General features: G+C 49.0%; 1 protein-coding gene across 1 annotated transcript; it reads right to left on the bottom strand.

Annotated features, from left to right (window-relative positions):
* Window positions 1-9873: 9873 nt before the first annotated feature.
* LOC307103529 (uncharacterized protein) lies at window positions 9874-12890 on the bottom strand (the record flags this gene model as incomplete). Its single annotated transcript, XM_079777873.1, has 2 exons — window positions 9874-10525; window positions 12880-12890. 2 exons carry the CDS (start codon window positions 12888-12890, stop codon window positions 9874-9876), a joined length of 663 nt encoding a protein of 220 aa, XP_079633999.1.
* Between the last annotated feature and the right edge of the window lie 1313 nt (window positions 12891-14203).

Here is a 14203-nt window from a genome sequence, read left to right as displayed (position 1 = left end):
GGGCACTGCTTCAGCCAACCGGCCTGATTGGGGCCCCAACCGGCCCCCCTGAACCTCCCTCGGCCCCTCCCCCAGCCAGCCCAGTCCCCGATCACCCCCCCCCCACCCTGATTGGGAGTGGGGCTGGCTGGCCAACCTCCCGCGTCCCCTCCCCCCTGCCAGCCCGGCACCCATAGCCCCCATCGAGGTGGGCTGGCCTGACCCCACCCGTGCACAAATTTGTGCATCAGGTCTCTAGTAACTAAAATAAGCGGTGGCTATTTCTCTTATTACTGTTTCTGGGTGAGCTCAGATTCCGAAGAGGGAGACACAACTCTGCCCTCAGATGGGGGGAAGGGGCTCCTGTCTGATGGAGGAGCAGCTTCTCACCCAATGTGTTAACCCCAGTCTGGAGGCCAGATGCAACCCCCACCCCAAGGATCTCCAGTCTGATGGAGGACTACAGCCTGGTGCCTGAGAACTCCCTGTCTGATGAGGAAGGCTATAAAACTCCGCTGACTTCAGAGTTGGCAGGTGGCCAGCGCTGGTGGCAGGGTTTTTTCCAAGGCCTTGCCTGTCTGTGGAGGTCAGCATCCGTGACAAATCGCATTTCGTGAGCTGCCTCAGTGTCTATTCCCTACCTCAGGCCCTGTAAGTCCCAGAACTTTGGCTTCTTGGATGATTTGCTCATGAGCAAAGGGAAAAAGGGGAACAAGTAACCCTTTGTAGATGTTTGGTCAAGACTAAAACCCAAGCCATAAGCCTTGCTTCCGAAAGGAGGTTGCGGAGAGAGATGGTAAAGCCGACTGGAGACGGGCAGGAGCGGGGCTGCCGCGGAGAGCAGGAAAATGCGGCCTGTCTAGAAAGCCTTCCCGGGTAACTCCACCCACCCTGAGAATTGGTCATCCACCTATTTATTCTGCATCCTCTCCCCACGAAGGGACTTGGCCGGCTCTGTTCTATTTTGCAGTCCTTGATATCTTTAGTAAATGTTCTCAAGTTGCTTTGTTTAGGGCCTGGCTTTCTCCTCATATGGCTCAGAAGAGGAGCAGGGGCAGGGCCTTCTGGGCTTCGCTGAGCCTGCGAGGCGCCTGTAATTGCACTGTACGTACTCATAACTCCCAGGGCTCCTCACACTCTTTGGAAAAGAAACAACTCAAGTCTTGCACAAGGTTCCTCAGATAAGGAGAGGCTACAAGAGCTTGGGTAGGCACGAGCAGCCAAGCACGCTGGCTTCTGAGAAAAAACTGGAGTCGGGGGCCTTCTGGAACCAGTAGACAGCGCCTGTGAGTCACCTGCTCCCAGGTTGATAGGACTCAACTTCCCCTGGCTTTCACTCCCACTCCAACTCTTTCCTCTGCCTCAGACCTTCTCACTCATTTCACCTTTTATTTATTCATTCATTCGCTCAGGGCTGCAGGGGACGGTTAAGGAGGTTGTTCACTGCACAAGGGTCTGCAGCCAAGTGGGCCCTGTGGTGAGGCTGTATCTGCTCAGAGGGGGTACCTTTTGCGAATATGAGCAGAGACACTGTGTGGACTAGCTGTGGCCCTGCACTCATTCAATAATGAAAGCAAACATCTATTTTGCACAGGGTTCCAATGCCTGTGTGGGAAAACAGGTGCTAGCATGGTAAAGATATGTTATTGGGTGAGAATGTGGAGTAGGAAATTGCTATTGAGAGGGAGTGGGATGGAGGAAAGGAAACAAGGAGATGAAGTGGCAAAGAGGAGGAAGTGGAGGGAGGACATAGTTCTAAGCAGGCGGTAAAACTTCCCTTGGACAGCCCAGCCACTGTGGCTCAGTGGTTAAGCATCGACCCATGGACTAGGAGATCATGGTTCGATTCCCAGTCAGGGCACATGCCCTGGTTTCAGGCTGGGTCCCCAGTGAGAGGCAGGCATGCAGGAGGCAGCCGATCATGGATTCTCTCTCATCATTGATGCGTCTGTCCCTCTCTCCCTCTCCCTTCTTCTCTGAAATCAATAAAAAAAATTTTTTTAGAAAGTTCCCTTGGCCGAAACCAGTTTGGCTCAGTGGATAGAGCGTCGGCCTGCGGACTGAGAGGTCCCAGGTTCGATTCCAGTAAAGGGCATGTACTTTAGTTGCGGGCACATCCCCAGTGGGGAGTGTGCAGGAGGCAGCTGAATCAGTGTTTCTCTCTCATCAGTGTTTCTAACTATCCCTCTTCCTCTCCCTTCCTCTCTGTAAAAAATCAATAGAACATATTAAAAGAAAGAAAGAAAGAAAGAAAGAAAGGAAGAAAGAAAGAAAGAAAGAAAGAAAGAAAGAAAGAAAGAAAGAAAGAAAGAAAGAAAGTTAGTTCCCTTGGACAGAGAGAGGACCCTGCAGGGCCTGGCCAGATACAGTCCTGCCCATTTTTTCAGCCACATCCCTCCCCCAGCATGGTCTTTGCACATGCTGTTTCTCTTGAGTGCCTACTCTCTTTTAGAATCCAGATCAAACTTCATGGCACCAGAGAAGCCTTCCCTGACCTCCCTGGCTAGATCATGTCCCTGCTATACTTTCCAACAACCCCCCACCCTTCTCTCTCTCTCTCTCTCTCTCTCTTACCATTTTTGACAATAGCAATAATTGGGAAGATCATTTAACCTTAGGAGGCATAACGAAGGCACAATTGTCTTGTTTCTCTCTTGGTCCCAACTATATCCCCTGTGAAGAACACAATGCCTGGCACGGAGTTGGCACTTGAGTGAATAATTTTACTTGAGTAAAAGAACAAGTTAAAGCAAGCATGTCATAAGGCATAAATGTCCCCCTTCTGGTTTATACTTGGGGCAAAGATAAACTCCCTTCCTTGACCACCACTGAACCTCATTTTTTATCACTACCACCGCCATGGGATTATAGACAAGTGAGTGCATTTTATTACTTCCCCTTTATCAAACAAGGGGATGAAGCGGCCTGCCTAGTTCACACAGTCAGTGTGGGGTAGAGCCAGGATTCACGTGCATGATTGTCTGCCTCCAGAACCCATTCCCAATTCTGCTCCCCACCCCACCCTGCGTAGGGTTATGCTCAACTCTGCACAGGCACAAGTGAGACTCTTTTGAAAATGGCTTTGGATGTGTCCCTCTGACCCCCCCTATCTCCACACCATCCCTCCTCAATCAGCTTCTTGCGGAACTCCTGCTGTAGATGCCAGGCCCAGGGGCTGGGTCCCCATACCGTGCCTCATGGGTCACCTGCTCTCTGAGATGCTCCTTGGGAAAGGGATTCCCTAGTCAAGATGATTGGGGATTCCCTGCTCTTTCCCACACTTTGGCCATTTCAAGAAACACCAACACACGAAAGTTTCTGAGCAGACCTCCAGTGCAGTCACCCATTCAGCTGTGTTTTGTTGTGTGTGTTTTTTATTTTGAGAGATAGAGGGAGAGGGATAGAGATATAAAAACATCAATAAGAGAGAAACATTGATCGGTTGCCTCCTGCATGACCCCTACGGGGATCAAGCCCAAAATCGGGGCATGTGCCTGACCAGGAATTGAATCGGTGACCTCTTGGTTCATGGGTGGACACTCAGCCACTGAGCCACACCAGCTGGGCCCAGCTGTTAATGCAGCATTCCTCAACATACTCAAGATAGGGACCTCCCTTGTTTTTATGGAAAAACCTTGTCACATCTCACAAGATTAGTGTTTCTCACAACACACTTGGCACATACTGCCCCAGAGCCAGCTCCTGAAAGACCTCAACGGTTTCTACAATTTGAATTTGTCACTCATGCTCCCCCACCCCCATGGCTCCCCTCCAGCCAGGCTGGAATTCTCATGGTCTCCACATGCCCCCTCACATTCCTGCCCACACGCCCCTGCTTCAGCCATAGAAGACTTCTGTGCAGGACCTGTAATTGGAGCTCCAAAAATGTTCATTTCCCTTCCCTTGTCATTGTACACATGTGCATTTGACCCCATGTGATCCACATATGCATATGATTTCATGTTTTGCTTTTTCTGCTTAACATTCTTCTCATTAACGCCATGCTATGTGTCAGTAAAGACCAGGGCCACTTAAAAATGGTTCTGTGGATCAGTGCCAGTCCTCAAACTGTTTAGTACCAGTCTGAGATGAGATAAGAAGCTTGTTCAGAGTGGAAACCAACCGTATCAGTAAGCACTCTGTTTAGCTTAAGCTAACACTTTTTTTTTTCTTGCAATACTTGGTCCATTTGGGAAGCGGCACCTAGACACTTTCTGGTACAAGCTCTTTTTCTTCTTTTCTTTTTAAATATATTTTTACTGATTTCAGAGAGGAAGGGAGAGGGAGAGAGAGCAAAACATCAATGATGGGAATCACTGATGGACTGCCTCCTGCACACCCCACAGGGGATCGAGCCCGCTACACGGGCATGTGCCCTGACTGGGAATCAAATTGTGACCTCCTGCTTCATAGCTCAGTGCTCAACCACTGAGCCATGCCGGCCGAGCATGGCACAAGCTCTTTATTTCAGATGGTAACCGTTAGCAATTTGCGGGCCATCTACTTTGAATAGCGCTCATCTTGAGTTTGCACATAGTACTTCTAATAATGATTTGGTGTTGTGCCTGGTCGACATACTGTTGTTCATGAACCCTATCTTATAGTTCGGTGGCCGTTTCCAGGTCATTGTGGTTCAGACAGCATTGCTATGACCAGGTATGCATGCATCCATGCGTTTACTTTCCCAGCTCCTTCCGTTTTGAAGGACCACAAGTCTGAGGCCAGGGAGGTGAAGTGACCTTGGTAGAGTCACGAGTGGCAGAGGCACCCCTTCCACCCAGACCTCCTGACCTTGGCGCCTTGTTCCTCCAGCCTGACCGCCCTTCCTACCGGGCCGACTTTCCATTCCTTTCATGCTTTTCTTTACTAGGCTAGGAACCTTCGGCAGTGTTTCCACATGTTGTCTTTTGGAGCTCGAGAGAAATCCTTTTGGAATGTCCTGTGCCTTCTCCCTCCGGCTTTGTTCAATTGTTCACAAGAAATTCCTGCCCTGCTGGGAGGAGCTTAGGAAGCTGTAAAGAAAGTTTGCCAAAAATGGTGCTACCAGCTCAGGCACAGCACATGTCCGAGGCTCTTCCCTTTTCCTGAGATTTCAACTTAAAAGAGGGCAGTGTGGATGCAATTGAGGGGGAGGGGGTGCCCCCATTCCTAGTATTATGTCTCTTATGGGGAGCAAGCAGGGGCAGTTGTGTAGGCAGAGAAGACAGTAAGGGATAAAATGGGCCTCAGGAATGGGGTGGGGGTGGGGGGGATAGAGGCAGGGGCCCTAAGGCCTTATAAGGTTCTGGATAAGAAAGATTAGGGTGGAGTAAAGGGTCGGGAATAGGTTGAGTGTGTCTCTCAAACACGCACCTTAGTCATACAAAAAGCTTCATTTTATTTCTAGGATCTTAGAATAGTGGTATCAAATTATCTGTTTGAAAGGAGTCGCATTAGATTGTTTTAAATACACAAAAATCATTCTAATAGCATGCACTTATACCCAATGTTACCAAATGATGCAGGGACCAGTGGATTGGGCAACTGAGACAAGAGGTGACCCTTGAGGAAATTTCTCCCTTTGCTTACTATTTCCTGTAAGAGCATGTTGCACCAGGTTAGCATGGCCCTGTTCAGAAGACTGGTGTTGGGGGCAGCCCAAACCCCTGGACTTAAATACAATCCTTGCTTTGTCTAATTTATTGCATGTTTTAGATGCCAAGATTTACCCCTCTTTCTTTTAAAATCCATTCAATAAATACTAAGAAAAAAACCCCAGCGGTTTGAATAGAAAGGGCATTGGCTGAGGGTCAGAGGCCTGGGTTGGAATCCCAGCTCTGCTACTTTTCAGCTGCAGGAGCTGGGGCATGTTACTTTCTCTCTCTGAGCCTGTTTCCCCCTCTGCAAAATGGGGTACTAACACCGAGCCTCACAGGGAGCTGAGGGCTGAGAGCCTATGTTTCAGGCCTTGGCAGCAGGCCTGGCACTTAGCATGGGTGCTTGCTTAATAATGAAGGAGTTTCCCCGGCCACACTCTGCTGTGGGGACACCTAGGCCATTCTGTACACAAGATGGACAGCACAGTAGGCCGTGACATTGTTCTGCAGCCTGCCTGCTGCTTCCTGTTTACATGGACCTTGCAGATGCATGGTTTGAATGGTGGATACAGGGACTTCCTGTGGCCTCCACATGGCCACACGAGGCAGAGGGCCTTCTCTAACTAAGAGCCTTATTTTCTCTGGACTTGGCCTGAGTGACTGGTGGAAGGGATTTGTGAGTCATGAGTATATATCCTGAGAAGTTTGAGCCAGGCACGGAGATCCTGTCCCTTTAGGGTACAATCGAATCCCCAACCAATGGTCAAATTTCATTTGAGCACCTACTATGCTCTGGGCTCTGTAATGACATCTACCATTCCTTGGGCACCCACAGTATGATTTGGGGAGCACCTTCTACTGCCAAGATGTTGTAATCCTAAAGATAATTATTATTGAGCACCTACTCTGCTGTGTTCTATGCACTGTAACCATCTTTAGCACATCATTTATACCTGATCTCCCTGTGCCTCCGTTTCCTCATCTGTACAATAGGGGACAATAGTACTTTACTTAAAGGATTGGTATGAGGCTTAAGTGAGTTAATACATATAAGGCACTTAATGCCTGGGGTATAGTTAAGAGCTTAATAAATGTTGGCTGTCATCATTACTAGTTATTGAAAGTCCACAGTGTGCAAGGTACTGTAATTACTTTTAATATAATAGTAGTTACCATTACTGAGCACATACTGGGCATAAGGCCCTTTAATTCATATCAATATAATTGAGCCCCTGTTGTGAGCCAGAACTGGGCTAGATACTGGAGACCTCAAGAACAGTGTTGTTGTAGGCAAGGGTCTTACACTCTGATTAGGGGAAATTGGACCATTTTTGAGGTAGGCATCCTTAGGAGAGAGTCAGAATGACTCTTTTGCAAATATGGGCTTAAAGCAGGAAGGAGATGGCTTTGAGGGGCCAGATTGGGTTTAGGAATCAGGGCACTATTTTTTTTTTTTAATCTTAAACACTTTATTTATTGGTTGGTTTTAGAGAGGGGGAGGGAGAGGAGAGAGAGAGAGAGTGAGGGGGAGACATTGATTTGTTGTTCCACTTGTTTATGCATTCATTAGCTAGTTCTTGTATATGCCCTGATGGGGATTGAACCTGCAACCTTAGACTATTGGGATGACACCCTAACCAACTAAGCTACCCGACCAGGGCTTCAGGACACTCTGGAACTACCTCTTGAGCTGGGCCAAATGAATTCTAACCAGCTATATTCCTGTGACTATTTACCTGGGGAATAAGTCACTGGAGGGCTGAGGACCCCCTCACACAAAGGCCAAAGTCTTCTTCCTGGGAAGGTAAGAGATGCCAGAGACAGAGAAAGAAGCTGCTGAGCTTTGAACCCAGGAAGGATCACCCTTGTCCTTCAGAGACGGAATAGAAGCGGGGGTGAAGTCAATGGGCTGGGGGTTCAGTGCCCCCTTCCTTCTTCCTATCCTAGGACCACCACAGCAATCTCATGGTAGAGATATTCAGGCTTGCTGCCTTCTCTGCTTGGCCATAGGGCTAGGCCACCTCCTCCAAGAGCCATGGAACCTTGTAGACCTCCAGGTTATTTCAAGGTCAACCCCATTCCATACTCTATTATTGCCCTCATATTTCCAAGGAGAGTTCCAGCAAGAAGGATCTGGCTGGGTCTGAAGTTCAGAGCCACACAGAAATGGGTCTTTAGGCCTGAAATAGCCCCTGGGCAGCCTGGGAAGATAACTCAAAACTTAGAAGACTTGAGTTCGGGTGAGGTACAATCTCAATTCTCAGCTCAGAAGGCTCTAGGCCTCCTTTGGGACCAGGAGAAATGCAAAAATATCAGAGTCCGGGGGCCCTTAGAGATCATCAAAGCTACCCCATTCGTGTTACAGAAGAGGAAACAGAGGCATAGAGAGGGGAAAGGATGAAACCAAGGTCTCTGGGCAGGTGAGTGGCAGAACTAGGTTGGAATCCCAGGCTTCAGAGTCCCTCAGCAGCAGGTTGGTAGATACCTGGGTGCCTTGTGGGGCCTGTTGAGTCTGAAAGTTCGGAGCCTTCAGTGGCCCAGGGAACACTTTCTCAGATATTCCCAGCAGGAAATGTGGGACTACCTATTCTGACCCTCCAACCCTCACCTGGCTTGGACAGAACCATTCTTTTCAGAGATTTCCCAAGAAGGGCCATCCTTCCACCTGCCACTATCCCAGGTTGCCTGCTCCAACACGTCTCACACTGGGCATTGTAAACTTTTCTCTACATCCACCCTGGGCCCTGGTCACCAAAACCACATCTTTAGACGCATAAATATGTATGAAACACTTGGAACAACAACAACAAAAAGAAACAAACACCACTTAGAACAGTGCCTGTAAGGGCTCTACAGGGTTTGCTATCATCATCATTATCATCATCATCATCATCATCACTTCTACCTTTCTGCTCACATGGGCTGTGCTAGTTAATAACCCTGGAAAAAGAAGAGTTTGGATGGGGTTGTGTATAAACAATCTATTTCTTCACATGCAGGAACCGAGGGTAAGGGAGGCTAGGAACCTCCCCAGTGATCCATGCAAGATAAAAACCAGAGGTTCCTAACAGACCTGTGGGCTTCACACTCAGCCAACAAATATTTTTGTTCATCTCACAGAGCCTTATGACTTTTTTTTTAAAAGTATGTTTTAATTGATTTTTAGAGAGAGAAGAAGGGAGAGGGGTAGAGAAATAGAAAAATTGATAAGAAAGAAACATCATTGATTGGCTGCCTCCTTGCACATCCCACACTGGGGGTCTAGCCCTGCAACCTTGGGCATGTTCCCTGACCGGGAATCAAACCATGACCTCCTGGCTCATGGGTTGACACTCAGCCATGAGCCACACCAGCTGGGCTGACATTTTTTAAATTTGTTGCTAACATATTAAACTCAGATTCCTGGCTTTTCTTGAAAAGGCAACAACCCATTTGAGACCGGTTTTGACCAGTTATTCCCTCTCCACTCAGATACAGTCTCCACCACCCAGCCCAAATCACTCATTAACTTTTTAAAATACTTTTTTATTGATTTCAGAGAGAGAAAGAGAGAAGGGGAGAGAGATAGAAATATTGATGATGGCCCTAGCTGGTTTGGCTCAGTGGCTAGAGCGTCAGCCTGTGGACTGAAGGGTCCCGGGTTCGATTCCAGTCAAGGGCACATGCCCGGGTTGTGGGCTTGATCCTCAGTAGGGGACATGCAGGAGGCACCCATCAATGATTCTTTCTCATCATTGGTGTTTCTATCTCTCCCTCTCCCTTCCTCTCTGAAATCAATAAAAATCTATTTTTTAAAAAAAGAAATATCAATGATGTGCTAGCCAGTTTGGCTCAGTGGATAGAGTGTCAGCCTGCAGACTGAAGGGTCCTGGGTTCGATTCCTGGTCAAGGGCATGCACCTTGATTGCAGCCTCCTCCCAGCCTGAGGCCTGTTCAGGGCGTATGCAGGAGGCAACTAATTGACATGTTTCTCTCACATTGGTATTTCTCTCTGCCTCTCCCTCTCTCTTCCGCGCTCTTTAAAAATCAATAGGAAAATACCCTCAGGTGAGGATTAAGAAAAGGAAAAAAAGAAACATCAATGATGACAGAGAACCATTAGTGGGTCATGGGTCCATGCTCAACCACTAAGCCACACCAGCTGGGCTCACGCATTAACTTTTAACTGCCCGCCCCATAAGTCCTCGAATTTATAATCCCCAATGTAAATGGCCATTTCCCTCAATGGAGCCTTGGAAGGTGCATTTTGCCACAGACAATTTATTTTTCACAACTGCAGACTGATGGACGTGTGTCCATTTCATGGTCGGTGTCAATGTTACCACCAGCTACAGGGTTTGGAGGTGGGTTCAAGAGGGGCATTCCAGCCCGAGCGGATTTCATCCCAGAACTTGGGCAGGCGACCTAAAGAAAAGATCTTGTTGCCAAGCAAAGGGAGCTCAGGCAACTTTATCTCTGGTCTCTGTGGCTGCATCGGAGGGAGGTTCTTGCTACGAAGCTGATGTGAGCAACTTGTGTTGACGGCACCATCCACACACTGCAAAGCATTGACACCCTTGGTGGTTGGCACCATGGTGGTGTTGGGGTTGGAGTAACTGCAGGGAGAGGAGTGGTCTGTGTGACCCAGGTAGGAGTTGGCAGCCCGTTCTAGGTAGTTGACTGCGAGCCTTGGCAGGCTCAGTGATTGGGAGCAGTTGGTGGATCTGTCAAGGTAGTTGATGCCTCTGATGAGTTGGTCCAGGAAGGAGGGACTGGAGTGGTCTGAGGGGCCATCTGTGCAGAGCAGACAGTGGGGGCTGTCACGGTAATAGGGCTTTCTGGCTATCTTGGGGCGGTTCCCCGGGTAGCGCGTCTCTACGAACTTGGAGGTGTAGGGCTGGCCCATGCAGATTCTCCTCACTGGAAGTTTAGGGGAGCTGGGGCTGTCGGACTGTTCTGAAGGGTTGATGCAGCTGCTGAACTCCAAGTCCCTTGGGGTGCGAGGACGTTTGAGGCTGTTAGGCCTTGTCTCAGGGCTTTGGAAACAGCCTGGAGTCGGGATTCGAAAGGACACATTCTTGGGATGGTTCAAGTGGCTGTGAGTGTTGGGATGTCTCACCTGGCGCCCAGACATTGGCCTGCTAGGAGGATAAAGCTTCGTGGCACTGAACTGCTGTGAGCTCACCTTGAAGTTGGTTACCTGGGTCTGGTGAGGAGAGTTAGGTCAGCTTTCCTCGGCTCCCTGCCACCTCCCCTCCTGGATTTCTCTCCAGGTGTTGCATCAGCCTTCACAGAGCCAACACACGCCCCTTATCCTTCTCCCCATCTTCCTCCTAGGCCCCGGGATTTTCAGACTGAAAAACCGACACCCCAGTATTCAGAAAGCACAAAGAGAAGGGCAAGAGATGGGTCAGAAGGCAAGATCCTGAAAATGAAGGAGCCAGAAGACCCCTAGAAAGAGTGCGGGAGTCTTTCTCTTCTTTTAGCTCTAGCCCACATTCTGAAATTCCTATTTGCCCTTTAAGCCACAGAGGCCCAGCACTGAATCTCTAATGGTGAATTTCCAAGCACTGAGACAGGCTTTCTTACGAGACAGTATCAACTCGCTAATCAACAACTACACAATGTACTCTGATACTGAAAAAATGTGTCTTAGAAGCAATGCAGTCCTAGATGCACTATCTCTGAGCCTGTATCTTTGCTTGTGTCTTGCATGGAATTCTTACTACAAATCAAGGTGGTAGTTGCTATTCTATTCCTAGATGACTGATGAGGAAACTGAGGCTCAGAGAGATGATGTGACTTGGCTTCAGATCACACAGCTTGTTAGGGGTGGGGCCAAGGTACTATCTTGGGTGTGTCTGATGACCCCTGAAAGACAACGCTATGTTGTCGAGGTGACTTTGGCCTCCCTCACAGTCTACTTAGGAAGAAGTCTCACCACACCCCCTCTGCCTGCCTGGATGGGGGCATGAAGGGGAGAACCAGATGCAGAGGGGCACTTGCTACCCCATAACTAAGAATAGAGCTGCATTTGAAGCCCAAATGGTGGGGGTGGGGGGGGGCAGGTGGTGTGACAAGCCTACTAATGAGGTTGGACTTGTGAAATCAGAACCTTCCAGGATATTTGGCCTTGATCCTAACAGTAGAGATCTCCTCATCCACCCCACAAGAAGGGGGTGAGTATTGGGACACCTACTTCTCCTGCTTCAAATGTAGGCACTTCACAGGGACTAAGCCCTGACCAGGCCAAAGAGATGCCCAGTCCATTTAACCCCCACTCCTGTTCCTGAGCCTGTCTGGGCCCAGCCAAAGGTAGTATCGTCTTCCTGTCCCTGTTCCCATTGTCGTTGAGTTCCCCAGTGCTCCCCCCACCAGAAGGAAGGCTCTAATTTCTCTCCCCAAGTAATGCCAGCTTGATGCTAATTTTCCACGTCTGCCTAGCAAGGACAGAGCTGTATTTGAACCGGTCCCACCCAGAAAACAGCTGCCAGCCCCTCTCCCAGCCCATAGCCCATCAGCTGCCCTTGTCCTTTGGGTCTGAATCAAGTGGAATGTCCAGACCTGCCTCTGCCCTCTCTGGTCCACCCCCACCCCCATTTCCTCCTCTGGAAAAATAGGAGGTAACTGAGGGCTGACCCCCACAGGGCCCCGCCCTTCCCTTCCTGGCTGGCTGGGCCCCATCTGCCAAAAGGCCCGCTCCCACTCTCACTCTGTCTTTAGGAGGTAGATGACTTGGCCCTCTTCTTGGTGTCTACTGAGGTTACCCTCATACAGACTCCTGGCCATGTCATAGAATCACGGAATCCTAGCGCTGGGAGGGGCCTCCCGGGGTCATCCTGGTCAGGCCCCTGCCTCAAGGCCAGTGCCACTTTAAGCCTTTCCAAGACAGATGGACCCTATTTTTAAAGTGGGGCTGGGATGGACATTTTCCAGCATCCCTTGTTGTTTTTCTAAGTGTTTCATTATGCTGAGAGGCAGGAAGTTCTATGCCGGGTCTACTGTAACTCCCATTGACTGTGGTCAGCATCAATGACTTCTCTTTTCTCATCGGGTCAGTAAACATTTCTCCAGAGGCGCTAGGCAGGGGTCCTCAAACTTTTTAAACAGGGGCCCAGTTCACTGTCCCTCAGACGGCTGGAGGGCCGGACTATAGTTTTAAAAAAAACTATGAACAAATTCCTATGCATACTGCACATATCTTATTTTGAACTGAAAAAACAAAATGGCAAAAACACCCGCATGTGGCCCGCGGGCCGTAGTTTGAGGACTCCTGCGCTCGAGTGTTATCCCTTTGAATGACCCATCCCTGGGCATAACAGCACCTTATTTCCTCCCTTCTCACCTCTTCCTCATACCCTCAACAACCTGGTATTGAGTACCTGGTCCTTTGGGGTCGCCCAGTACATGTTCGCTGAAAAAAACAAGCAAAATCCCCCTTTTGAGTTCTTACTGTATTTGCCAAGAAAAGCCTCCCTCCATCATTTCCTTCCCTAAATATTGAAAATACAGGTTTACTTTTTATTTTTAAAGATTTCCAGTTACTGGAAACTTATTAGACAATAACTCCTATATAGTTTCTATCCAAATCCACTAATTATTTTTTTCATCCACTAATTATTAACACTTTTGCCATATTTGTCACTACACCCCCCCACAATTAATTATTATTTTAAGAGTAAGTTGCAGACAATAATATCTTTACCCTTGAATACTTCAGCATGTGTCCCCTACACACACGCTGGGAGAAGAAGAATCTTTTCTTACATATCCACACTACGATGACCAAACACAGGACATTCAACGTTGATACAGTACTAGTACCTAATATGCAGTCTGTATTCAAATCCCCCGTCCTGTCCCTGATGTTCTTCATGGCAACTCTTCCTCCAGCATTTCATCCAGGATCCGATTCAGGACCAGGCATTGCCCTTAGCTCTCAGGTCTATGGTTTCCTTCAACCGGGAAGTCCCTCCGTCTTTCTGTGTGTCTTATGACCTTGGCATTTTTGAAGAGTACAGGCGATTTGGGTTTATCGGATGTATTCTAATGATAAGATTCAAGATTATAAAGCACTTTTACACAGAAAGCTTTGCCTATGGCCTCCCAGCCCACAATCACTGAGACAGAAGGGCTTTTTGCATTGGGGGATGGGGGGGGGGGAGTCACCGAAACAGGGAGCTGAGAGGAAGGATCAGCGCCCCTACCTTCCCCCCAAGGATGAAGGGGTACACTGGGGGACTCAGTGAACCAGGGAAGTGGTGTCAACTGTTCCTTTGTGGGGCCTCAGCCAGGCCTGGTTCTGCTCTGGGCTGGGGGCTGGGCCTCTGTGCCATTTTTGTCCTGACGGTACCCAGGCATCGAGATCACTGGCCATTTCTGGCCTGGGCACTAAGAGCCTCTGGAAATAGCTCCCGGACGATTATTTCAGGAGGAATGTGCAGTTCCTCCATCCTCCCCGAAAGCCAGGCTGTGTCCCTTAAGATGAGGAATGTCCCTCTGTGGCCTCTCCAACTCCAAGGGATCTCTAGGACTTCGGGGGGCCACAGAGGCCTTCGGAGACAGAAGGGACTGGGAGCCCTGAGTGGGAGGGTTGTTTTGTCCTTAGATGCCGGGTTCTCAGGACCCCGCCTAGAGTCAGGGCAGCCGTCTGACTCCAAGCACAGGGG

This window comes from Cnephaeus nilssonii (assembly GCF_951640355.1).
Source record: "Cnephaeus nilssonii genome assembly, chromosome: 7".
Taxonomy (NCBI): Eukaryota; Metazoa; Chordata; class Mammalia; order Chiroptera; family Vespertilionidae; genus Cnephaeus; species Cnephaeus nilssonii.
Note: the sequence above shows the minus strand (reverse complement) of the source record. Positions and strands in the feature narration are given on the sequence as shown.